The 26,021-nt window shown below is 42.6% G+C and overlaps 3 protein-coding genes across 6 annotated transcripts in view; 1 reads left to right on the plus strand and 2 right to left on the minus strand.

Annotated features, from left to right (window-relative positions):
* Window positions 1-1,097: 1,097 nt before the first annotated feature.
* LOC118399364 (BCL2/adenovirus E1B 19 kDa protein-interacting protein 2-like) lies at window positions 1,098-17,205 on the minus strand. Of its 2 annotated transcripts, XM_035795392.2 has the most exons (11): window positions 16,592-17,205; window positions 16,219-16,283; window positions 15,921-16,048; window positions 15,699-15,772; window positions 15,362-15,601; window positions 14,830-15,036; window positions 14,524-14,626; window positions 14,287-14,418; window positions 3,897-3,983; window positions 3,545-3,643; window positions 1,098-3,007 (listed from the first exon to the last, which is right to left on the minus strand). In XM_035795392.2, the coding sequence occupies exons 3-11, from the start codon at window positions 15,980-15,982 to the stop codon at window positions 2,983-2,985; spliced, it is 1,029 nt and encodes a 342-aa protein (XP_035651285.1). In that variant the 5' UTR covers window positions 15,983-16,048; window positions 16,219-16,283; window positions 16,592-17,205; the 3' UTR covers window positions 1,098-2,982. The 2 variants fall into 2 exon arrangements, with proteins under 2 accessions (XP_035651285.1, XP_035651284.1); XM_035795391.2 differs by lacking the exon at window positions 16,219-16,283.
* On the plus strand, window positions 4,659-16,365 carry LOC118399365 (guanine nucleotide-binding protein G(s) subunit alpha-like). Its single transcript, XM_035795394.2, has one exon. The coding sequence runs from the start codon at window positions 13,099-13,101 to the stop codon at window positions 13,942-13,944; it is 846 nt and encodes a 281-aa protein (XP_035651287.1). The 5' UTR covers window positions 4,659-13,098; the 3' UTR covers window positions 13,945-16,365.
* Window positions 17,206-18,811: 1,606 nt separating the features above from the next.
* Window positions 18,812-26,021, minus strand: part of LOC118399367 (exopolyphosphatase PRUNE1-like) — a 37,409-nt gene continuing 30,199 nt past the window's right edge. For all 3 annotated transcript variants that reach the window (XM_035795399.2, XM_035795400.2, XM_035795398.2), the window contains exons 6-8: window positions 25,185-25,279; window positions 23,170-23,328; window positions 18,812-22,590 (exon numbers count right to left, since the gene is read on the minus strand). In XM_035795399.2, coding sequence (XP_035651292.1) covers window positions 22,105-22,590; window positions 23,170-23,328; window positions 25,185-25,279 — 740 coding nt within the window. In that variant the 3' untranslated portion in view covers window positions 18,812-22,104. The remainder of the gene's footprint in view (window positions 22,591-23,169; window positions 23,329-25,184; window positions 25,280-26,021) is intronic.

A 26,021-nucleotide genomic window follows, 5' to 3' on the forward strand; every position in this document is an offset into this window, starting at 1 on the left:
TTTGAGAACATGACTTTAAATAGAACCACGAGGAAACCTGTCGGAAAGGTTATGCTGAAGTACTGAAATTCCCACTTAAGAAGCATATGGTTCACAGAACTTGATGTGCTGCTGGGTTATCTATTCATCCCTGATACACCAGCTTTGTAGGCAGTTTGTCTGATACACCCTTTATCTCAGTTAATTTCGTTTTGTTGCAAATGGATGAATCAATAAAGACATCATCAGTCAATGATGTCATCACCTGTTATTTAAACACACACCCTTATCAGCACTGACAGAGCATTACAATAAAATATATTTTAGATAGTGTATTACAATAATGAACTTCATAGTCTAAATGAACAGTCATCTGGATATGGAAGAGGAAAAAAACAAACACAAAGAATTATCCAATAATGTCATATGAGCAGGGGTGCAACTTTCAGTGGGGATATGTCCCCCGAATATTCTGAAATTGTATTTTTGCCCCCCAGTTTTATTATTGGAATGTGATACAAAACAAGGAAACGTTGTTCTTTAGGACCATGCGGAATCCTCTGAGCGTTAAGGTAGGCTGGCCTTCTAGGGAGAGTTGCTGGCCTTCTAGGGAGAGTTGCTGGCCTCCTAGGCAGAGTTGCAAAGAAAAAGGCATATCTCAGACTGGCCAATAAAAATATAAGATTAAGATGGGCAAAAGAACACAGAAACTGGACAGAGGAACTCTGCCTAGAAGGCCAGCAATCCCGGAGTCGCCTCTTCACTGTTGACGTTGAGACTGGTTGTTTTGCGGGTACTATTTAATGAAGCTGCCAGTTGAGGACTTGTGAGGTGTCGGTTTCTCAAACTAGACACTCTAATGTACTTGTCCTCTTGCTCAGTTGTGCACCGGGGTTACTAGTTAGAGCCAGTTTGCTCTGTTCTGTGAAGGGAGTTGTACACAGCATTGTACAAGATCTTCAGTTTCTTGGCAATTTCTCATATGGAATAGCCTTCATTTCTCAGAACAAGAATAGACCGACCAGTTTCAAAAGAAAGTTATTTGTTTCTGGCCATTTTGAGCCTGTAATCAAACCCACAAATGCTGATGCTACAGATACTCAACTACTCTAAAGAAGGACAGTTGTATTGCTTCTTTAATCAGAACAACAGTTTTCAGCTGTGCTAACATAATTGCAAAGGGGTTTTCTAATGATCAATTAGCCTTTTAAAATGATAAACTTGGATTATAGCTAACACAACATGCCATTGGAATACAGGAGTGATGGTTGTTGACAATGGGCCTCAGTACGCCGATGTAGATATTCCATAAAGAAATCTGCTGTTTCCAGCTACAATAGTCATTTACAACATTAACAATGTCTACACTGAATTTTTGATCAATAAAGATGTTATTTTAAAGGACAAAAAAAAAAAGCTTTTCTTTCAAAAACAAGGTAATTTCTAAGTGTCCCCAAACTTTTGAATGGTAGTGTAAGTGAATTTGTCCCAATACTTTGGTCCCCTAATATGGGGGGACTATGTACAGAAAGTGATGTAGTTTCTAAACGGTTCACCCGATATGTATGAAAATGCCCTCAAATTAAAGCTGACAGTCTGCACTTTAATAGTCATTGTATCCATATCAAATCCAAATGCTGGAGTGGAGAGGCAAAACAACAAAACGTGTCACTCGCTAGGTTCCCATCCAACTGGCTACAGATTTTCATGCTAATACTCTAGAATCGGCATATAGAAAATGTGTGCAATTTCCCACCAGTGGTGTGTTTCCACCAAATTGACAGTGCGCGATCACGTAGTGCACACAAAATGTACATATTAAATATGTTTCCAGCGCATTTTCAACTCTGATGATAGTTTTGTCACAAAAACTGTTGCATTTAATAGAAAATGTGCCCACTCTGGTCTTGGTACGTGCTCTCTAGCCAACAGCTTGCAGATACAGTGTGGGTAGGTTGTGCTGGGTCTAAAGGCTCTGCATGGTCAATCCGTCATCTGCAGTGGCAGTACAGCATTTACTGCTATATGGTCTCTGCGGAAGTCAGGACATTCATACTTCTTGCGCTTTGCGGAAATGTTGTGAAGGGAGTTGTCAAGGACGTGAGTTTGTGTTAATACAGGACCCCATCCCGCCCCCATCTACTGTCAACCAATCATGTCTATACGGAGCCCTCTGCACTGTCACAAATTTTGGGAGGCTCACGGCGATGCGGTACGGAGATCGGTTTGGCCTCCACAAGCCTTCAGAGGCTCTGCAATTGCTTCACATCCTCTGTAAGAATCACATATGCAGAGCCAGCATAAATTGGCTTTAAATCTACATGATGAGATTATTATGGATAAGAGGTGAGAATATTTTTATTGGTCAAAAATGGCAGTCAAGCACTGATCATCATGTCACCAGAATAAGACCCTCAATATTTATTGGAAAGGGGCATAAAGATCACATTGCACTTTCACCACCCTGTAAAATCCATCACTTCATCTGTAGCCTAATAATCTGCATGGTTTCCTGAGTTGTAGCGAGAGAACCACGCCCCATTACATCGCGTGACTCCAAGTTACCTTCGATATGGTGGTTATTATATCATGAAGGCGTTTCCACTGCCATTTCTCACATTGTTCATTTTACTGACACAAAAATATCCCGACATGTCGACCGAACAAATGATCTGTCTGCATTTATAACATTGTAGCGAAACTTCCTGTTTCCATCAGCTGTTGTTTTTTAATGTTTTCTATATGGTATGATTTTACTGCATAAAAACTGTGGATGGAAATGTGGTTACAGTCTCGATACCTTTGGAGCTCAGTGTTTCTTCTTGTGGTCCTTCAGTAGATGCTTTGGTTAAAGTTGTCTCATAGGACAACTGACGTGAGATTGAGCAGCCAGGTTCATCCTCCGTGTCAAGTAATTGGTTGACAGATTTGAGCCTTTTTTTAGTCCACTGTTTTGTCTTCATGTCCCTTTGCACTGTGGTCCAGATCAACCTTTTCAGCATATCACCTGTCCATATTCTCGTCAAACCTGTGTGAATATAAATATATTGAACCGGACTGAAAAACAATAAATACATAAACGCAGCCAACACATGTTCACGAATCATCATAATAGAAGGATCTCACTGTTTGTTTTCTTTCTGTTTGAAATTAATACTTTTATTCGCTTGGTAGCCCAAGAGTGATGAAGAAAAACTAGATATTCGTCACACAATAAACATATGAGGTGATGGGCTTTCCCATTTATGGGTTCATTAATGTAGCTTATTGTGAATGTGTGATGGTGCTTTCAAGAGTACTGGGAACTCTGGGGGAAAAAAACAAGGTCAAATAATGACGTCAGTGATCTTAAGGTCGGAAAGTAGGAGCTGTAGAAAGAGACCTTAGTTCCCGACTTGGAATTCTGAGTTGACCACTCAAAAATATTTTTCCCAGTCGGAGCAACGTTTTTTTTTTTTTTTACAAGTTCACAGTTGTCTTAAACGCACTTAGGTCGGAAGTCAGAGTTTTCCGAGTTCCCAAGTGCTTTGAACGTGGCATGAGAGAGTCTGATGGTGTCACTCACTGTCTGACGCAGTCGGGGATCTGCACACGCTCAATAGGGATGTGCTGGGACAGCTCCCGAAGGCTGTCGATAAACTGAAGCTTGCGACTGAATTTGGAGCTGTGAGGAGGAAGGGATCGTAAGCCATTTGTTTTGTGTGACGACACAGAGCCAACATGTAAATAAAATAAATATACAATTAAGATTTGTACTATTACAGCTACAAGATCAGGGCGGCTGCTCAAACAGTGCGGCTGCTCAAGGCCATTGTTCTATAGATGTCCCTTTTGCTTTATGGAGTAACATGACTCAACAACAACAACAGCAACCCTGACCGACTGGACTTGGTGTCTCAGGGGATGGTGGCCCTCACCTGATGAAGGGCTTGATGATGGTGATCAGGGCCTTGATGTACCAGGTTGGGTGTACAATGTACAGACCTTTCAGATTCTTCCTCAACCTATGAGAGAAACAGAATCAAGTTTAAGAGTAAAGGTAACAGTTGTTCATTCAATCTGTCAGTATATCTTCTGTAGATTTACACTACCACTCTCACATCACCATGATTAAAGCTTGCCATAAAACATGTATGTCTACCAAAGGTTACTTTAGTGCCTCCAAAAGGTTATTTGGGGCCCAGTCTGTGTGACTCCCCAGGCAGGCGCAAACTGTTAAGTAAGGGGTCTACCTCACTCACCAGTCAAAAGTTTGGACACAGTTACTCATTCCAGGGTTTTTCTTTATTTGGACTATTTTCGAGATTGTAGAAAAATAGTGAAGACATCAAAACTATGAAATAACACATATAGAATCATGTAGTAACCTGTCACGTTCTGAACTTTATTTCCTTTGTTTTGAATTTATTTAGTATGGTCAGGGCGTGAGTTGGGTGGGCAGTCTATGTTTGTTTTTCTAGGTTTTGGGTATTTCTATGTTTCGGCCTAGTATGGTTCTCAATCAGAGGCAGGTGTCATTAGTTGTCTCTGATTGAGAATCATACTTAGGTAGCCTGGGTTTCACTGTGTGTTTGTGGGTAATTGTTCCTGTCTCTGTGTTTGCACCAGATAGGACTGTTTAGGTTTTTGCACATGTATTGTTTTGTTAGTTATTTCATGTCTAGTTCCTTTATTAAAGAACATGAATAACCACCACGCTGCATTTTGGTCCACTTCTCCTTCACCACAAGAAAACCCCTACATAACCAAAAAAGTGTTAAACATATACAAATATATGTTATACTTTAGATTCTTAAAAATTAGCCACCCTATGCCTTGATGACAGCTTTGCACACTCTTGGCATTCTCAACCAGCTTCATTGGCTACAGAAGATAGCCATATTTGGTAAAAGACCAAGTCCATATTACAGCTTAAATAAGCAAAGATAAACGACAGTCCATCATTACTATAAGACATCAAGGTCAATCAATTCGGGAAATTTCAAGAACTTTTAAAGTTTCTTCAAGTGCAGTCGCAAAAACCATCAAAATCTATGATGAAACTGGCTCTCATGAGGACCGCCACAGGAAAGGAAGACCCAGAGTTACCTCTTCTGCAGAGGATAAGTTCAATGGAGTTAACTGCAACTCAGATAAATGATTCACAGAGTTCAAGTAACAGACACATCTCAACATCAACTGTTCAGAGGAGACTACGTGAATCAGGCCTTAACGGTCGAATTGCTGCAACAACTATTAAAGGACACCAATAAGAAGAGACTTGCTTGGCTTGGGCCAAGAAACTCGAACAATGGACATTAGACCTGTGGAAATCTGTCCTTTGGTCTGATGAGTCCAAAATTGGGATTTTTGGTTCCAACCCTGTGTCTTTGTGAGACGCAGAAGAGGTGAACGGATCTCTGCATGTGTGGTTCTCACCATGAAGCATGGAGGAGGAGGTGTGATGGTGCTTTGCTGGTGATACTGCCAGTGATTTATTTTGAATTCAAGGCACACTTAACCAGCATGGCTAGCACAGCATTCTGAAGCGATACGCAATCCCATCTGGTTTGCGCTTAGTGGGACTATCATTTGTTTTTCAACAGGACAATGACACCAAACACATTCAGGCTGTGTAAGGGCTATTTGACCAAGAAGGAGAGTGATAGAGTTCTGCATCAGAAGACCTGTTCACCACAATTCCCCGACCTCAACCCAATTGAGATGGTTTGGGATGAGTTGGACCGCAGAGTGATGGAAAAGCAGCCAACAAGTGCTCCACATATGTGGGAACTTATTCAAGACTGTTGGAAAAGCATTCCTCATGAAGCTGGTTGAGAGAATGCCAAGAGTGTGCAAAGCTGTCATCAAGGCAAAGGCTGGCTACTTTGAAGAATCTCAAATATAAATATATTTTGATTTGTTTAACACTTTGGGTTACTAAATGATTCCATATGTGTTATTTCATAGTTTTGATGTAGAAAATAGTCAAAATAGTCATTTTCTACAATGTAGAAAATAGTCAAAATAAAGAAAAACCCTGGAATGAGTCGGTGTCCAAACTTTTGGCTGATACTGTACATGGGCCAAGTCAGACAACAGGAAGTGAGAGGGGAAGTTGGCTAGACACGGTCAGGTGTCAAAACACTAGCTCTATTGGAGCAAACATCACAAAGAATAATGCTGGTTTTCCAGACACAGGTGAGCCCTACTCCTGGACTGAAAAGCATGCTCAATGTAGAACTATTGAAAGAGCTTTTTCATCCACAAACACTTAATCTTGTCTGGAAACCCATCCAATCCTCACCACTCATCCCCTACCCAGATGGTCATACGCCATCGCAATCTTTGCTCTCTCTCTCTCCCACTACTATCTCCTCTTCTATCATATAATCTCTCCCTTTGATAAATAGTTCTCTGTCTTCTCTCCTGACTCTGCCTGTTCGACCCTACTATCCTCCCTTTCTGCATCCTATAACTCGAACTGTCCCCGTTTCTCCTGGCCGGCTCGGCCCTCCCCTCCTGCTCTGTGGCTGAGTGACTCATTGCGAGCTTACAGAACAGGCCTGTGTGCAGCTGAGCAAAAATTGAGGAAAACTAAACTTCTGGAGGACCTATCATCCTGTCACTCCCTCCTCTCTACATGCTCTTCCTCTGTATCCATTGCTAAAACCACTTTCTATCACTCTACATTTCAGCTTCTGCCTGTAACCCTAGGAAACTCTTTTCCACCTTCTCCCTCCTTAATCCTCAACCCCCTCCCTCCTCCCCCTCTGCGGACGACTTTGTCAACCACTTTGAAAAGAAGGTTGACAATACTGTATATGCTCCTCCTTCACTCAGGCTAGTGAGTCAACTGGTCCCACTCACACAGAACTACCCTACGCCTTGACAGCCTGCGACTAGTGTCCGGCCGCCCGACAACCTGCCCGCTCGACCACATCCCCTTCTCCCTTCTCCAGATCATCTCTGGCGACCTTCTCCCATTCCTCACTCCCCTCATCAACTCACTGGCTTCCCCCATCAATCCCTCTGACTTCAAATGGCCGGAGTCGCTCCACTCCGCAAGAAACCAACACTCAACCCCTATGACGTCAAAAACTACAGACCTGTATCCCTTCTTCCTTTTCTTTCCAAAACACTTGAGCCCACTGTCTCAGACCAACTCTCTTGCTATCTCTCTCAGAAAGATGTTCTTGACCCTGACCGGTCAGGCTTCAAGACGGGTCACTCAACCGAGACTGATCTTCTCTGTGTCATGGTGGCTCTCCGCACTGCCAAAGCTGACTCTCTCCTCTGTTCTCCTCTTTCTAGATCTATCCACTGCCTTCGACATCATGAACTATCATATCCTCCTCTCCACCCTCTCAGGGCTGGGTGTCTCAGGCTCTGCACACTCTTGGATTGCATCCTACTTGGAAGGTCGCTCCTCAGCTTGGATATCTCAGCTTGGAGGTCGGCCCACCATCTCAAGCTCAACCTCGACAAGACAGAGCTGCTCTTTCTCCAGGTGAAGGCCTGCCTGCTCCATGACCTCTCCATCACGGCTGACAACTCCACAGTGTGACCCTCCCAGAGTGCAAAGAAACTTGGTGTGACCCTGGACAACACCCTGTCGTTCTCTGCAAACATCAAAGCAGTGACCCGGTCCTGCAGGTTCATGCTCTACAACATCTGTAGAGTACGACCCTTTCTCACACAGGAAGCTGCACAGGTCCTAATCTAGGCACTAGGCAGCAAGACGAACTGCCCTTCCTTCCCTACCTTCAGGCTATGCTCAAACCCTAAACCCCAACCCGAGTTCTCCATTCTGCCATCTGTGCTCTTTTTGCCCTCTCACCCCTACGGGAGGGAAGCTCAGTCCAGTCCAAGCTCTTCTCTGTCCTGGCAACCCAATGGTGGAACCAGCTTCCCCCTGATATGTTGTTGTTGTCCCACCTAGCTATCTTAAGATGACTGCACTAACTGTAAGTCCCTCTGAATAAAGGCATCTGCTAAATGACTCAAATGTAAATGTTCAAAGAAAGGGTCCTAAACCATATCACAAAAAAAATGAGTGTCTGAACTATAGGCAACCTCTAGAAATCCCTGCAGGGTTTCTCTTGGATAATTCCTTACACATATTTGTATAAAGGGAAATAGGATATAATAATATAAATATAATAAATAAATAATATAATATAAAGGGAAATCAAGTTGAGACGTTCATTTCAACAACATACAAAGGTCAGTGTGATGGTCTTAGCAGCTTTTTCCTCCTGCAGTTCACTTGAGACCTTTACTGGATCCAAACATTTAGCTCAATTATTAGGATTAGACCCAGGTCAAGGTTTACAGCATCAAAGCTTTCTGGAAATACGAGGGATTATGTTAGTAGCCAAGCTGTTCACAAGCCTTTGGACACTGTTGTAACCATCCGGAAAAAAACAAGACTCTTTCCATTAGGACACTCAATGTACAACGTTTTAAAAACGTTTTCCAACGGGAAATGACAATGCGAGTGTTTTTTATTGGACAAGTCCATGTAGTCCGTTCTAGTTTCAGTCCATTTTCTTCCGTTTTGTGCCTAATGGAAAAAAAACTGGAATCTACTACCTCTTAGCCTGAGAACTGTAGGTTGGCTGTGCGGGAAGTAAGGAGGAAACTCAAAATTATACTTTGGTTTTGATGCCATCCTCTGGCTGAAGAAGGAGTGCCAAAGCAGGCTCTCGTAATCTTACTAAGGATGCTGAGGCCCAATGTTACACTATTATTGCCAGCTACTTGCTGTGGGTTACTTTCTATGCTGTATAAGTACATATGGTTGCTACACTGCACATTCAAACTCTCATACACTATTTTTTTAAGTACGCATGGTATTATTTGGGAATATTTACTGAAGGTTTAAATGTATTTTACTGTCTGCTGTTTTAAGTAATTTATTTATTAAATGTACTGGTACTGGTATAAAAGTAGCCTCCTGGTATAACTTTGATATAGTTAAATAGTAATTACATAGCAATTACCTAATGAGGTGCAGACCTGTATTAGATCAAGACGAGTCACAAACGTGATGGCTTGAGACTTGTCTTGGTAGCTTCTATTCTGTTTCACTACACGAGAGCGCAACGGTGGTGGCTGTCTCATCATTGTGGTGGCACTGTTGTGTCATCAGCAAACTTAATGATGATGTTGGAGTCACATTTTCTTGTTTGCTTATGGCCTTATATAGCTGGTTGAGTGCGGTCTTAGTACCAGCATTGGTTTGTGGTGGTAAATAGATGGCTACGAATAATATAGATGTCACACCCTGATCTATTTCACCTGTCCTTGCGATTGTCTCCACCCCCTCAAGGTGTCATTTATTTTCCCAAGTGTATTTATCCCTGTGTTTCCTGTCTCTCTGTGCCAGTTTGTCTTGTATGTTTGTCAAGTCAACCAGCGTGTTTTTTCCCGTACTCCTTTTTCTCTTCTTTGCTAGTCCTCCCGGTTTTGACCCTTGCCTGTTTTCTGGACTCCATTCCCGCCTGCCCTGACCTCGAGCTTGCCTGCCCTTTCGTACCTAATGGACTCTGAACTGGTTTTGACCTTTTGCCTGCACAATACCATTGTGTCTGCACCTGGGTCTCGCCTTGTGCCCTTATAACAGATGAGAACTCTCTTGGTAGATAGTGTGGTCTACAGCTTATCATAAGGCGTGCAATACCTCAAGACGTCTTTAATATTAGACATCATGCACCAGCTGTTATTGACAAATAGACACACACCCCCAGCCCTCATCTTACCAGACGTAGCTTCTCTGTCCTGCCCATGCATAGAAAATCCCATCAGCTCCTTATTATCCGTGTTGTCGTTCAGCCATCACTCGGTGATGGCTGAAGATATTACAGTTAGATATTACAGTTTTTAATGTCCCGTTGGTAGGATACTCTTGATTGTATAACATCCATTTTGTTTTCCAATGATTGCACGTTGGCCAATAGAATGGAGGGTAGTGGGGGTTTACTCACTTACCTACGAATTCTCAGAAGGCAGCCTGACCTCCTCTCCCTTTTCCTCCATCTTTTCTTCATGCAAATTATGGGATTTGGGCCCATTCCTGAGAAAGCAGTATATTCTTCCCGTCTAAATCATTAAATCATTTTTTTGTCCAGTTCGAGGTGAGTAATCACTGTTCTGATGTCCAGAAGTTATTTTCGGTCATAAGAGACAGTAGCAGCAACATTATGTATTGTAACATTATGAACGCAAAAAAACTAACACAATGTCACGTGTGCTCCCTCTCCGGCCTCTAGGTCACCAGGCTGCTCATTATGGCGCACACCTGTCACCATCTTTAAGCGCATCTGCGCATAATGACACTCACCTGGACTCCATCACCTCCTTGATTATCTGCCCTATATATGTCACTCGCTTCGGTTCCTTCCCCAGGCATCATTGTTTCCTGTCTGTGCGTTGTTCATGTTTCTTGTTTTGTATTATGTTTCGTTCATTCATTAAATTATTCACTCCCTGAACTTGCATCCCAACTCCTAGCGCACACGTTATAGAATGAAGCCTCATCAAAGCGAAGCATCAGGGAGTGTTTTTTGTTGCGTTGGAGGTGATGTTGGGTCTGTCTGTCAGAACCGAAGCTACCTGGGAGGCCTCAGCCGGTTTGTCGGATTCCCATGCCTCGGCGGGTTCAACGGGTTACCCTGCCTCAGCTGGCTCGACGGGTTTCCATACCTCAGCAGGACCAACAAGCTTCCATGCCTCAGCTGGCTCGACAGGTTCCCATGCCTCAGCTGGGTGAACAGGTTCCCGTGCCTCGACAGAGGCAACCGGGGAGGTCTCAGCCGGCTCATCAGGCTCTCACGCCTCAGCCGGTTCCTCAGGGTTCTGGACCTCAGCGGAGGTGACTGGTCCGCTCCTGATCCCTGAGATCGTCCCTGTGGTTGGTGTCCTGCGGCTGCAGTCACACGCCGGGGAGGGGGTACTGTCACGTATGTTCTCTCTCCGACGCTCTTGGTCGCCATGCTCCCGCGCCTCAGCCGGATCAACAGGTTCCCGTGCCATAGCAGAGGTGACCGGTCCGCTCCTGATCCCCGGGATCGCCATTTTGGTCTGCGTCCTACGGCTGGAGCCGTGAGTCGGGAGGGGGTACTGTCATGTGTGCGCCCTCTCCGGCCTCTATGTCACCAGGCTGCTCATAATAGCTCACACCTGTCACCATCATTACGCACATCTGTGCATAATGACACTCACCTGGACTCCATCACCTCTTTGATTATCTGCCCTATATTTGTCACTCCCTATGGTTCCTTCCCCAGGGGTCATTGTTTCTGTTTCAGTTTCCTGTCCGTGTTTCTTGATTTGTATTATGTTTCGTTCATTCATTAAATTATTCACTCCCTGAACTTGCTTCCCGACTCCCAGTGCACACGTTATACACAATAGCACAGTTGATTAGGAGACCGTAAAACGGCAGCCATCCCCTCCGGTGCCATTCTCTCCCTTTGCCTTGATGACAGCTTTGCACACACTTGGTATGCTCTCAACCAGCTTCATGAGGTAGTCACCTGGAATGCATTTCAATTAACAGGTGTGCCTTGTTAAACGTTAATTTGTGGAATTTTTTTCCTTCTTAATGCGTGTTTTTTTAATACATTTTTTTACCCTTTATTCCCGACTCTGAAGTCAGGAGGACTTGAAGAATTAGGCGTTAACCAGACGATTAGCAACTGGGCTGACTTGACTTTGAGTAGGGACGCTACTATATCATTAATAAAAACAAATTGCCTAGCGGAATAAAATAAAACATGATGTTATATAATGATGTTGAAGCACTTTGCCCTGGTGACATGAAGGTCCTCCAATGCCACAGTTGTTGTATATTTTTAATGTTTCTGCCAAAACCTCTGCTATGAGGTCCTGTTTGTTCAGTAAGGCCCACACAGGAAGGGTCCCAAGTGGCGCAGCAGTCTAAGCCCTGCATCTCAGTGCTAGAGGCTTCACCATAGACCCTGGTTCGATCCTGGGCTGTATCACAACCAGCTGTGATCAGGAGTCCCATAATAGGGTGGTGCAGTGCACAATTGCCCAGCATTGTCTGTTTTTTATTTTTTACATAAGGTAAATTGACTGAGAACACGTTCTCATTTACAGCAACAACATGGGGAATAGTTACAGGCCAGAGGAGGGGATGAATGAGCCAATCGTAAACTGGGGATTATTAGGTGACCGTGATGGTTTGAGGGCCAGATTGGGAATTTAGCCAGGACCCCGGGGTTACACCCCTACTCTTATGATAAATTCCATGGGATCTTTAATGACCTCAGAGTTAGTAGGGGGTTTGGCAGGGGAAGGCCATCATTGTAAAATAAGAATTTGTTCTTAACTGACTTGCCTAGTTAAATAAATTGGACCATAGAATACTACAAATCAACAGGTTTTAGGTGGAGTGTTTTCCCTCATTTGTGTACAGCCAGATCTTATCAGAGCAAGATGGACATTAATTAAGCACCACACCCTGGGTCTATTCATATTCAACACAATAATTCTGCTTCTACACAAACTCCTAACACAAACAAGACGTTTCCACAAGCAGAGTCATATTTCAACAGATGCTGCGTAGGGGAAATTACAAGGTTGGGAAATAAAGGATATAAATCTACAATTTGCGCAATGCTGCTACAGCAAGACATTCGAATCAGGGAGGAGCTTCGTGTAATGATCGCATTTTAGTGGAATTGTGTAAATATCGTTTCAGAAGTTTACTTTTTAATGATCTTTCTTCCACTTGCTTTACTATCGTTGTGGTGAAGGGAAGAGCATATAGCCATGGCTGCGCTTTGACAGAACTGCAAAGTTTTGAATTCTGGGCTACTCGTGAAAATCGGTCGGTTCTAGAAAATACCTGCTAAAGTTCAGTGTGGCTCCACAGTACGACATCGTGGGAATCTCGATTCGAAAACTCATTGCCTGCATTTAGACTTACTGCTGAATGTTTACATTTACACTACACTTGAGGACTTCATTGCGGATTCACATTGAAAACGTTCTAGGAATCAACCTTCTGAGAGTGGCAGAGGATACTTTCAGTGTCAGACCCCCACGAGTGACATTTTCTTAAGTTCTGTATTTCTTTCTTAGGCAAGCCTAGGAATCTAGTATTATTGAATGAATATGGGTTGCCTGTGCAGTAAAGATCAACGTATTGAGAAGGCACGTAAAGAATCAAACAAAAGGATTAATAAACAGCTGCAAGAAGACAAGCATAATAACCAAATGACTTGCCCGCGCCAGTTGCTGCTGTTAGGAGCTGATGAATCTGGGCAACGCACGATAGTAAATCAGATGCGCTGTTTACATGTGGAACCCACTGCACAGGAGAAAATGCATTACATACACAACAACAGTAAAAATGCTTCAGGGATGTCCGAGACATTTTTCGAGATGGATGGTATCCATTTTCATGTATCTAATGTTAGAGGTCAGAGGTACGAAAGCAGAAAGTGGATGCGGTGTTTTGCTGACGTGTGGGATGTTATTTTTGTGGTGGACAGCAGCAGCTATGACATGGTGATTCAGGAGGACAGCCAGACCAACGGGCTGCAGGAGGCCCTGAACCTCTTCAAGATCATCTGGAACAACAGGTGGCTAAGGACCCTTCCTGTCTGGGTCTTACTAAACAAACAGGACCTCCTAGCAGAGAAGATTTTGGAGGGGAAATCAAAAATGGAAGAGTATTTCCCAGAATTTGCACACTACACTATGCCGGAATGTTCTACACCAGTACCAGGGGAGGACCTTCGTGTCACCAGGGCAAAGCAATTCATACATGAGGAGTTTCTGAAGATCAGTACAGCAGGCCAGCTAGACGAAAGGGACTGTCATCTGGTTTTCACCTGTGCAGTTGACACGGAAAACATCCGGCTCTTCTTCCGTGTCTTGACAGATAGCCAGCTTGGTAGATTTTCGACACTGAGACACTTATTTTTCACCGACTGTGACAAATTTCAATGATTTGATTACTTGAGACTTAATTACCTTGGCATAAAATAAAAAAAACTTGAGATTTGACTTTGGTAGTGTTCCAGGCCAACTACGTTGCAGTTGCCAGATCTCACAATGCCTGAATAGGTGTTGAACATATCCACTAACCACATCATATAATATAGCACTCTGACTGCAATGTTGATGACTGCAATTTATTCGCCCTGGAACATGGCCTACGACTTGTAGACTCCGCTGACATGAGATACTTTTGAGTTAAAATATTTTTGTGCTGTTTTCTTACTCACTGTGGCATATAGTTTTCTGAAATAGGACCGCAAACCAAAGCCAATTTGAGTAAACAGAACTAACCTTCTGTCAACGGTGGTGTAACACTCTCTGAGCCAGCCAATGGTGGGGAGCTTGTCACGCTGGGCCATGGCACACAGGTACACAATGACGTAGTTCTCCGCAACCATCAGGTCCAACGTTCCCACAACGTACCTGCAATGTTTAGTGGTGCTGTGGTTAGGAATGTCGACCTGAAAAGTGGCCAATTCAGATAGTGTTTTACTAAGACTGTGGCTTCTCATCAATTAGCTCTCAGACCTGAACAGGTTGTCCATGACATGCTGGTAGTTCTCCATGTTGTTTTCAGGGAGATAGCAGGAAGAGAACACAATGATGTCATTAGACCCTTCTCCATAGTAACCTGGAAGGAAAACAACATTTGGATGAGGCAAAAATGAACATGCAAAAAAATAAGTGAAGATGCTCGTTCTGTCATCTGAGTTGATCGCACAACAAACGGTCACATTATCCGAATTCCATGAGCCTGAGGAAAGCTCACATTCTTGCATAATGTCGGTTAGGTAAGTGCGACAGATTAAGTGAGTGCTGGGGTTCTGGACTCACCCCCATGTGACAAGACTGGAAGGAAAGGTTCCAGTACACTCATGTTGACCAGACTCTCCTGAAGCGGATCTCCTGTGCGGAACCGGCGCCACCTAGTGCCCTGGCTGTCCACTTGATCTTGGTCAAGAGAGCCCACTCCCATCTGCTCTGGTACTGACCCACGGGCCTTATGGAAACGGGATGCCACTCCCAGACGAAGCAGGTCATCTGTGAATGGGAATAATGTTTCAAAGGTCAATTTCCCATACCGTACTGTAGATAACAAAATGCATCGATGGAGAGTGGTTGTGTACTGTCTATAATATATTATATCTACGGCGTCAAGATCACCTAATGCAAAGCATATATAAAGGGAATAGCTATATATTATGAATTGCCCAAAATAACCTATTTGTGTCTATCCCATGGGAACAATATAATCAAAGTGAAAGTTGTTCAATAAGTTCATTGGCTGATCTTGGACCTGTGAGTGAAGAAACGGACCAAAGATAAAGGCTGTTAGACTGTCCTGTCCACTGCACCCAGTTCTCACCCTCCAAATCCATGTCGTGCACTGGAAAATGGAGGGACTCGCTGTCCGAGGGCGTTTCCATGGCATCCAAGTCGATGTCCAGCCCCAGATCGTCATCATCAGGGGAGGGAGAGAGGGCAGCTGTGGCATAGTCGTCGGACACCGCCGAGTCACTGCGATCCAGCGTCAGACTTAGGGCGGGAGCCACCAGACGCTTCTTCCTGGGTCGGGGCCCTGTCAGAGCCAGGCTGCTGGGCGGGGCTACCATGACATTTAATCCTCATGATTTGCATTTATATGGAGCTTTATAACAGTGACTGTGATGTTACAACGTTGCCATTTTGAATTGAAGTGTTACCTGGCCTGTCATCAGCAGCTAATGTGGGGTTCCCCGAGACTGCATCTGTGCCATGAGCATTCCTGGGAGGTGACCTACAATGTTTAGAGAGGTCAACAATTACATTTCTATGGAATTCTTATTAGATATAGGTGTTTCATTGTGAAAAAAACACTTGTTTGGATATTTGGTATGTTGATAATATAACAAGAACAATTCAGTCTGATGACCATAACCTCTGACCTGGGAATGTAAATGTCCTCCTCCTCCTTCTCCATTTTTTGCTCTTCCTCTCTTGGCTCCATGTTGTTGCTGTGCAGGTTCTCAGTGCCAAGTTTCCTGATTGGATGTTGTCAAGAGTAACAGCAGACCTTTTGGCCCGGAGAAATGAAAAGTCCAAACCGCTATTACAACTCAGGAGCAACTTTAGCTGTGACTTCATATGTTTATTTGAGGAGAATAAAGAGTGTAAAAAAGAAAATGATGACGAATGTCATGGACATAGGGTAACAAGTAAACAAATAAATACTGTAGCACCTACAGGTTCGTGTCGGATCAGTTCTGCCAAATGATCGTATACTGAGGGATTTGTTCCTGTGCTGGCCTCTAGTGGAAAACGCACAGTGTTCATTTGTATTGAGTGCAATAAAAGTAGTGCGCTATATAAGCCAAGGCTTGTCAACAACCATTGTCTGTCACCATGTTGTACTTTCTTTTTCAAAGCTTGTGTCATAATGAAAAGGTAGAATCACTTGTAGAATGTAAGACCCTTACACCAGTGCGAACACATTCAATTGCACCAATATCACCAAGTTTGTCTTGGTTAGATCCATGTGAATACATGGTGAACAAAACTTGAGACAGGAACACATGTGCACAGACACAATACAAAAGCAACAAATGTGTAACGTTACCTTGTTGGTGGTGTTTGGTTGACAGGCCGACAAAACTTTTCAATGCCTTTGTTAAAAGTACAGCAACTGTACCATGAGTAACCTTTGAGTGAAAGAGGTAAACGTTATGGTTTTGCTGATCTCATGACGAAGCCTCAGATTGCACTGACACAATTGCCACACCTGAGAGTCAAGGTGTGGTGTATTTATTGCCAGTGCAAGCCCATCCCGGTAACCGAGGCAACGGGAATGAACTGCACAAGCTCTGCTTTAGGGTGAAAACATGCACGTACATGCAATGCTTGTTCAGAATTCATGCAGTGTAGGCTACTGGGCTGTATGACATCACAGAGAATCAAACAAAATAATCAGCACTGAAACTTGTGATAGATGATTGAGGATTTTTCTTTCATTGTTATTTATACTATAAAACACACACAGACATCCTAATACCTATTCTGAATCTCAAATGTATGGCCTACTGTAGATTTGAAAGGTCCATGACCTCCGAGATTTTGTACCCAAGTATGTTTTGTGCACCTGGTACTTCCTTGGCTATCTACACATTATTTGCTGGCTCAGCATTGCACCATGAGTACTTATCTTGTAATTTTGAGTAGTTAACATTTTTCATAGTAATCACATCCCTCTTCAACATTTCCTCATTCAGTCACCACAAACTGCCTATGTATCTCAAATATGTTTAGAAACAAGAGAAATTGCCAAGCGTTCATATACTGATAAACATAGGGGTTGACCTTTGGAGTTGACAAAGCCTGTTTGATAGCTTAGGTCTTTGCTTTCCATCTGCAATGTGTGATATAGTGCCTTCAGAAAGTATTCATACCCCTTGACTTATTCAACATTTTGTGTGTTACAGCCTGAATTCAAAATGGATTACATTGATTTGGTTTCTCACCCATTCCCCATAATGGCAAAGTGAAAACATGTTTTTAGACATTTTTGCAAATGTATTGAAAATAAGTATTCACACCTCTGAGTCAACACATTGTAGAGGCACCTTTGGCAGCGATTACAGCTGTGAGTCTTTCTGTGTAAGTCTTTAAGAGCTTTCCACACCTAGATTGTACAACATTTGCCCGTTATTAAAAAATTCTTCAAGCTCTGTCAAATTGGTTGTTGATCATTGCTAGACAACCCTTTTCAGTTCTTGCCATAGATGTTCAAGTAGACTTAAGTCAAAACTGTAACTCAGACACTCAGGAACATACAATGTCTTCTTCGTAAGCAACTCCAGTGTAGATTTGGCCTTGTGTTTAAGGTGAATTCATCTTCCAGTGTCTGGTAGAAATCAGACTGAACCAGGTTTTCCTCTAGGATTTTGCCTGTGCTTAGCTCTATTCCTTTTCTTTTTTATCCTGAGTGGTTGTCCTCATGGTGAAACTCCTGAGTGGTTTCCTTCCTCTCCGACAATGGAGTTAGGAAGGACGCCTGTATTTTTGTAGTGACTGGGTGTATTGATACACCATCCAAAGTGTAATTAATTACTGCACCATGCATAAAGGCATGTTCAGTGTCTACCAATAGGTGCCCTTCTTTGTGAGGCATTGGAAAAACTCTGGTCTTTGTGGTTGAATCCGTGTTTGAAATTCCCTGCTCGATTGGGGGACCTTACAGATAATTGTATGTGTGGGGTACAGAGATGAGGTAGACATCATGCTAAACACTATTCAATGCAACGTATTATGTGACTTGCTAAGCACATTTTTGCTCCTGAACCTATTTAGGCTTGCCATAACAAAGAGGTTGAATACTTATACTAATTTCAGCTTTCAATTTAAAGTACATTTGTAAAAAAAAAGTTTTATTTTAACATAATTCCACTTGACATTATGGGGTATTGTGTGTAGGCCAGTGACAAGAAATCTCCATTTAATCCATTTTAAATTCAGACTTTTAACACAACAAAATGTAGAAGAAGAAAAAAATCAGGTGGTGAGATGAATGCTTTCTGAAGGCACTGTCTATGAACACAATGACATGTTGAGGCATGACCAGGAATGGGTGGATGCACACACACACACACACACACAGCATACGGTGGGGAAATGGTGAGAACACAACCTAAGAGAAATTACACACTGCTGACTGGTGGAGTTCGAGATAGTTAGTGATAGGCACCAAATATTCCAATAGTGCCTTGTAGAAATGTTAGCTTTAGGTTATGATTTTGAATCAGACCAATAACCCAGAATCAGTCAGAAGCCTGAATTAAACCTGACGACAACACAAACTCTTCAAATCCATTTTTTTTTAATAGAAGTGCATAGTTGAACATTTTCTCTTATAATCTAGTCATACATGTGGTTTCGCATTCAGGAACCACATAGCAAACACTTTTTTCACATTGCGTACTTGAATAAAAGAGAAGTTGAATCCCGATTGTCCTGCATAAAATTCACAAAACTACTGAAAGGAACTGCATGTAGAGGGGTTGAGGAGGGCATCTTTGGATTAAAGCCGTGAGAAACTGGAAAAGGGAACCAGTTTGGGTTAAAGAAACAACATTGTCAATTACTTGTCATTCAACCTGTTTAGAAGCTAAACAAGTCCAGCAAGCTAACATTTCCAACCTTAATTAAAGGCCTGGGAAAATTAGAACACCACAGTGACAAGAGTGTTTACTAAAACATGTAATCATGACAAATGGTGTGGGAGAAACAAACTCGTTTTAGTGTTCACATGAAACTGCAGAGTCACTGAGCCATTACACTGTCCACCACATAAGCTACATTTCCCATGAAACATTTCAACAAAAAGTATATTTTGAGATAAAGAAGAAGGACAAAACATAATTAGCACAATGGATCTTTTTTTGGCTCACGCATGTTTAGCTGGCAAAAAAAAAAAAAACACAACCACAAGCCAAGAATTGCCAAATCCTTAATACCTGAGGCTCAATATAATAATCTTTCAGAGTATGTTTAATAGAAAACTCACTATCAATACCATTCTAGCCTAGACACAACATATTCATTTACTATAAACAACGTGACAGAACACACCTTCTCGCTGTGATGTAGAGAATAAATCAATGAAACTAGATGGTTGATTTATATAATCAAGTGGCATAATCAACTATACTATCTACATTTAATATCTTCATTAAATGGTTCAGCACAGGGCTAGTCAACATTCTCAGATGTTTTCTGCTGTCAAAGACATATTAAATCAAATCTGGGATTTCTAACAAAGCTGAAGTTCCAGCTAGACTAGCAGGATTCCAATTTAGTCCATGCCGCCCTCCATAGTTCTCAGAGTTTGAAGTTCCACGATGCAAAAGGACTGGATAGGTATGGTAGAACCTTCACATACCCTATCGAATGAGGTAGGAACCATCATCTTATCACTTACTTAGACCTATCGAATCCTTGTGATCTGGGAACACTGAAATGGTAGAGCTAAAGGAAGAGACTAGTGACTGAAATGGAATCGGGCCACTGTCTAATGTGTTTGTGTCTATGCATTCATCTGTATGTGGGTTTTCCTAGGGGTGTATGCACATCTCTGTGGTACAGTAAGTTCAAACCTACTCCTCAGGCCCAACTACAGACAGCTAATGAAGCAGACATCTGCACTAATGCAGTAATGTTTCCTCAAAAATGTACCGCCACAAGGCTCTCTGGGGTATGCGACACAGATTCCAGATCAGATACCATCATCAGAGCAATTCATCACTAGCCCAGATCTGTTGATGCTGTATAGTCAACTCTGATGATAGGAGTTGGCAAGAGCACAAGCAGATCTGGGAACAGGCAAATGTCTGGTAACTCAAAAATACAAAGGGGAGTATTAATAGAAACGTATCACCATTTTTTGTAATGCAGGAATAACATGCGGAACAAAATTCAGCGCAAAATTGTATGCATGAAGTCAACCTCTGCATCACTTCATTTGTTCTCAAAATGTTATGATTTCATTAGGATGACATAATCAATGGTAATCCCTAAATACATCTAGATGATAAACTAGACGATAAATTCCACATAAGATTTGTGTATATTTGGGCAGCTGAAGTAGCTTTGAGATCTAAATCTCAGAAAAACCTGCGAGAGAGAGAGAGAGAGACAGAGAGTATATTTAGCACAGGTAAACGTTTATTGGGATGAGTCTTGTCCTTGAGGCAAAACTATGTGATTTCCGGTAGATGGGCCAGCCTCACACTCAAAAATGTCTATATTGTACAAATTCATGAAAACAAAAAGGGTTTTCATCTTAATTTAAGTTTAGGGTTTATGCATTAGGGTTAGCAGTGTGATTAGGGTTAAGGTTAGGTATGACTTTGTGGCTGTGCCAGCTAGTGACCACTCTGCAGAGCTGCCTCCAGAACAAGATTCACGACTAAAAAGAAAAAAAAGGAAACCTGCAATTTTCGAGATCTGACTGGGGGCAGGCAGTTCATATGCATGAATGAACAGCAGAGTTGCATCCGGCATCTGGTATGTATCTCTCCACCTCTCTCTCTTCGTTCTTTTCCAGATGGATGCCGACAATGAGGAGAACTATGGACTGAAACAACCCTGATGATAATGTCATCATGACATCACGCTAACCAAGAACTCCAGACACACACACACACACACACACAGACAGACACGCGCTCGCACACACATGCCAGTAGATATCACGTGCTCAATCATCAGCACAATAACTCCCTACTGAAGCTGTACATAGATAAGTTGCACTAAAAAACATCAAACTCTGCAGTTTTCAATGACCAGGACTGCTGAAACACATGCTGCAAAAATTGATAAAGTCATTATCCAGGGCAATATTCTCCTCAAAATAAAGCTTCACTCAAATGCCTGTGACATTGAAATAGGCCTTTCAAAGATTCATTACATTAGTCCATCATGTATTCTCCAAATGTCCAATCTACTCCCCCTACACTTGGAGATGGCACTAACCAATGAGGCAGTCCCATGTACTCAGATGGGATACAGAGAGAAAACACATTTGAACCTTCATTGTTGTCTGGAGTCTTCGAAGGTACATGGCATGCTTTTTTCATTCGGTTTGCCAGTCATTTTTAGAAGGATGTCCTATCCTTTGTAATGGTGTTGTTAGTCCTGACTTGGGTAAAGCATCCATAAGAACTTGGTGATCAGTTTGATGGCTACGGCAGTCCAGGGTTGTGTTCATTTGGGCACACCGTAGCAAAACGTTTTGCAACAGAAAACAAAAACGAGCATTTCTTATTAGATAAATTAAGATGGTACCTCCCTGCTTCACTCCGTTTTGGGCGGTTTTGTTCCTCCTGAACACAACCCTGTTTCTAGTCAATCACCGGAGCTGCTGATAGAAAACCTTGGATTGCTATATAACCAGTGAGTGAGTTACTGTACATGGCCCCTTGGATTGTCATTATAATCCACTATGAGATGTCCCTTATGAAACATACAATTGATTGATATGCTTCTGAGTTTGAACACTCCTTATAGTCTTTTGGTTGGGTTGCAGTGCACGCGGACAGAGAGCCAGGGGCACTAGGATTTAAAGGCATCAACAGAAGGTTATTGATCACCTGGCCAGCTGACATCTTTATTACCCCCTGCTTCCCCTACCATGCAGCTGAACTTCTCCAAAATGGCTTCCGCGCTGATCTGAGGCAGGCCGGCGTCCAGTGGACAGCCCTCCACCAGACTGTTCATGGGTGTGGCCGGCACCTGGAAGTCTTCCTCCATCCCAGAGTCCTCGGCGCCCAACAGGCGGCGACGGTGGTGCCGAGAGGCCGAGAAGCAGTGGGGGCGGGAGTCTCCGTCGATTCCAGGCGACCCCGTGGGGTCAAAGTGGTTGTCCAGCTCCTCAAAGTCCTCCGTCTCCCCGCAATGCACTTGCTTCTTGTCCCACTCCTTCAGGAAGTCCTTGAGGATAGGTAGCACTTTCTTGCGGGAGGCCAGCGCATTGCCTTGGAGATAGGACTTGATGTCGTTGAAGGGGCTGCTCATTGGAGAGATGCACAGAGAGGGGTTCCGGGCCTTTTCTAATGCTTGGCTCACCTACAGCAGAATGTGAAACACACTTAAAAGTGTATTGCTATTTCATAGTTGCCGTTTTAACATGGACTAATAATCTCAAATTGTCATCCCTGCATATGCCTGAGAGGAAAAACACACTAATAAATAACAGAAACATGCAGCATTGAATACTTTGATTTATCTCACTTACAGACATGCTTCATATCACATAATAATACTATGTCTTTTCACACCAAGGAATAGTTTCTGAAGGCCAATATTAAACTAACAAGGTAGGTAGGTAGGTTGGCACACAAAGTAGACCAATTCGTTACGTATATTTAAGCAACAGGGAGGAAAGATTCACACCAATATTCAAATGGCCACTTTACAATACACTGAGCTTATATAAAGTACTTTTCAGGGTCAGGAACAGAAATGTGCCACACAAAATTGGTAAATTCTGCAAAGTCTATTAGAGGGCTAGGTGGAACTATTACCTATTATAAAACCTACCCCTATCAAATCTTTACTATTATATTACTAACCCTATAAATATAAAATCTCACATCGTAGGGGTCTAGGGATCAATATAAGTTGGCATGGCAGTGCAGTTCATACCTCCTCCCTATAGAGGGTGCTGGAGCTGTAGACCGCCAGCTGCCGATGGGGCTCGCTGCGTTCATTGAAAGAGATTGTCATGGCGACCACCGCGCCAAAACGATGTTTGTGACAGAACTCACAAAGCTCCCGTTGTAGGCTCTTCCGCTGTAGGAACATCTGTTGAACGCACGGGACGACGTACCACAGTAAACAACAAAACTATACCATATAGAAAACAAGCATGGGTTCAAATACTATTCAAAGTCTTTCAAATATTTTGAGCGTTTGCTTGGTTCCATTCTAAAAGGCAAGCTCAATCAAGTACATATACAGTATAAATTACTTCAAATAGTATTTGATCCCAGGTCGGTTATGGCATTTTGGGTCATATTTACTTGTCATGCAAATAGCCATGGTTATTGTCATAATTGTCATTTTTGCAACAACAAAAAAATGTGACCTTGTAATGCATCTTTTAAAATAAGCTACGACATACATAATGAATACAACAGCTTTGGTGACACACCTGTCTTAAAAACAAATGGTTTTGACCTCTTGGAACCTTTGCAAATTAAGTTTCTCCTCCTGACCAGTGGTGGCAAAAGTACCCAATTGCCATGAGTAAAAGTAAAGATACCTTAATAGAAAATGACACAAGTAAAAGGGAAAATCACCCAGTAAAATACCACTTGAGAAAAGTAGAAAAGTATTTGGCTTTAAATATATAAATATCTCAAAAGGCAATATAATTGCAAATCATTTACAAATGAAGTATGTGTTTAGTGAGTCTTCCAGATCAGAGGCAATAGGGATGACCAGGGATGTTCTCTTAATAAGTGTGTTAGTTCACGGTTATTATCCATAATTGTCGGTTACACAATTACACAATAACTGTGCCAGCTCTAATAGAAGGCATTTCTAAAAATTCATACATTTGCAGTGGGACGGAGGAACTGCACAGCAGTTAAACAGAGTTACTTATTCTATGTGCACTCACCAGGAGTCAACTGTCTGTATTCCCTACAGTAGACTCCCACTTTCAACTCCTCGTCTTCTGTGAGCAATGACGGCCACCCAAATATCAGGGAGTATTCTTAACTAACAGACATGACTCCTGTCACTATTGTTTAGCCTGGTCTGAAGCAACACTGTGCTACTGATCTCATTTGTTTATGCTAATCAGACGGTACAATATACGCTCTGAGCCATTAGTTGCATATAGCTGTCACTTTCGCTCCCAGATGTCTGCCACTGCATATAGTTGCACCTCTCCGAGGCAAAGGCTCCATTGTCAGAATGAAGAATATGGAAAAAGATAATCTCCCAGGATTAAAAGGCGAGTCTGATAGCTAAACCGGTGACATTGTAGAGTGACTGAAGAGTATGACTGAAAAGGAAAGATTCTAATAGTGGAATAGAATTCTCCCAAAGGAGTAGGAATTATGACTTGGGGAAATCATCTGCAAACCCAAATTTGTCAAAGAGTCGGTTACTCAAAGGCAAAGTCGGCCATTTAAACGCATCGCTGTTAATGGGGAAGAGTAAAGGTTCACACACACACACACACACACACACACACACACACACACACACACACACACACACACACACACACACACACACACACACACACACACACACACACACACACACACACACACACACACACACACACACACACACACACACACACACAATGATGCTGAGAGGGTGATGTTAAAGGTAGACTCAGCAATATTCATTTACCAAGAGGAGCACGGCAACGTCCGACACAAACAAAGACTGCGCGAAGCAAGAGGCTGCAATCGTCAGCATTTGTTGTCACGCAGTTATCACACTGCATTAGAGAGATGCAAACTCCTGTGCAGATGTTTAACAGTGTATGTGTTGGTGCTGACGAGTGCAGCCCCTTGCCTCACACTCTCTGGCTGCACCTGCTCTTATGGTGACCTAATATCGCTGAGTCTCAGTTTAAAGCAAGGTGGTGGAAGAGTGGATTAATTCAAGTATCGGCATGGTTAGACAGTACGTACATCTAGTGTCATGTACACAGAGCTGACTGCCAGTCTCAGGTCGCCTTCGGAGACAGCCTTCATGTCCTTCAGCAGGATCTGCTCTGTAGAAAGACCTGTAACACAAGCCAATGGGACACGCAGTATTACAATGGCAGCATGTAATTGGGTAATGACACTACTGTATGACAAGCACAACAGCAGATCATATACTGTACGTTTGGCCCTGTGTTTTGGTTAATCATGTCACATGCCCTGATTTATAACCTTTATTTGAGGCCTTTAAATCTTTAAAAAAAAATGCAGGTCATGTGACATGATTAACCAAAACACAGGGCCCTACATATACAGTGTGTTCACAAAGGATTCATACCCCTTGACTTACTCCACATTTTGTTGTCTTACTGACGGAATTCAAAATTGATTAAATATTTTTTTTTCTCTCACCCATCTACACACAATACCCCATCACAATGAAAAAGAGAAAACATGTTTTTAGACATTTTTTACAAATTCACTGAAAATGAAACAGTCGTGGCCAAAGGTTGAGAGTGACACAAATATTAATTTTCACAAAGTCTGCTGCCTCAGTTTGTATGATGGCAATTTGCATATTCTCCAGAATGTTATGAAGAGTGTTCAGATGAATTGCAATTAATTGCAAAGTCCCTCTTTTCCATGGAAATGAACTGAATCCCCCAAAAACATTTCCACTGCATTTCAGCCCTGCCACAAAAGGACCAGCTGACATCATGTCAGCGATTCTCTCGTTAACACAAGTGTGAGTGTTGACGAGGACAAGGCAGGAGATCACTCTGTCATGCTGATTGAGTTCGATAAACAGACTGAAACCTTCAA

This window comes from Oncorhynchus keta, chromosome 20 (assembly GCF_023373465.1).
Source record: "Oncorhynchus keta strain PuntledgeMale-10-30-2019 chromosome 20, Oket_V2, whole genome shotgun sequence".
NCBI lineage: Eukaryota > Metazoa > Chordata > Actinopteri > Salmoniformes > Salmonidae > Oncorhynchus > Oncorhynchus keta.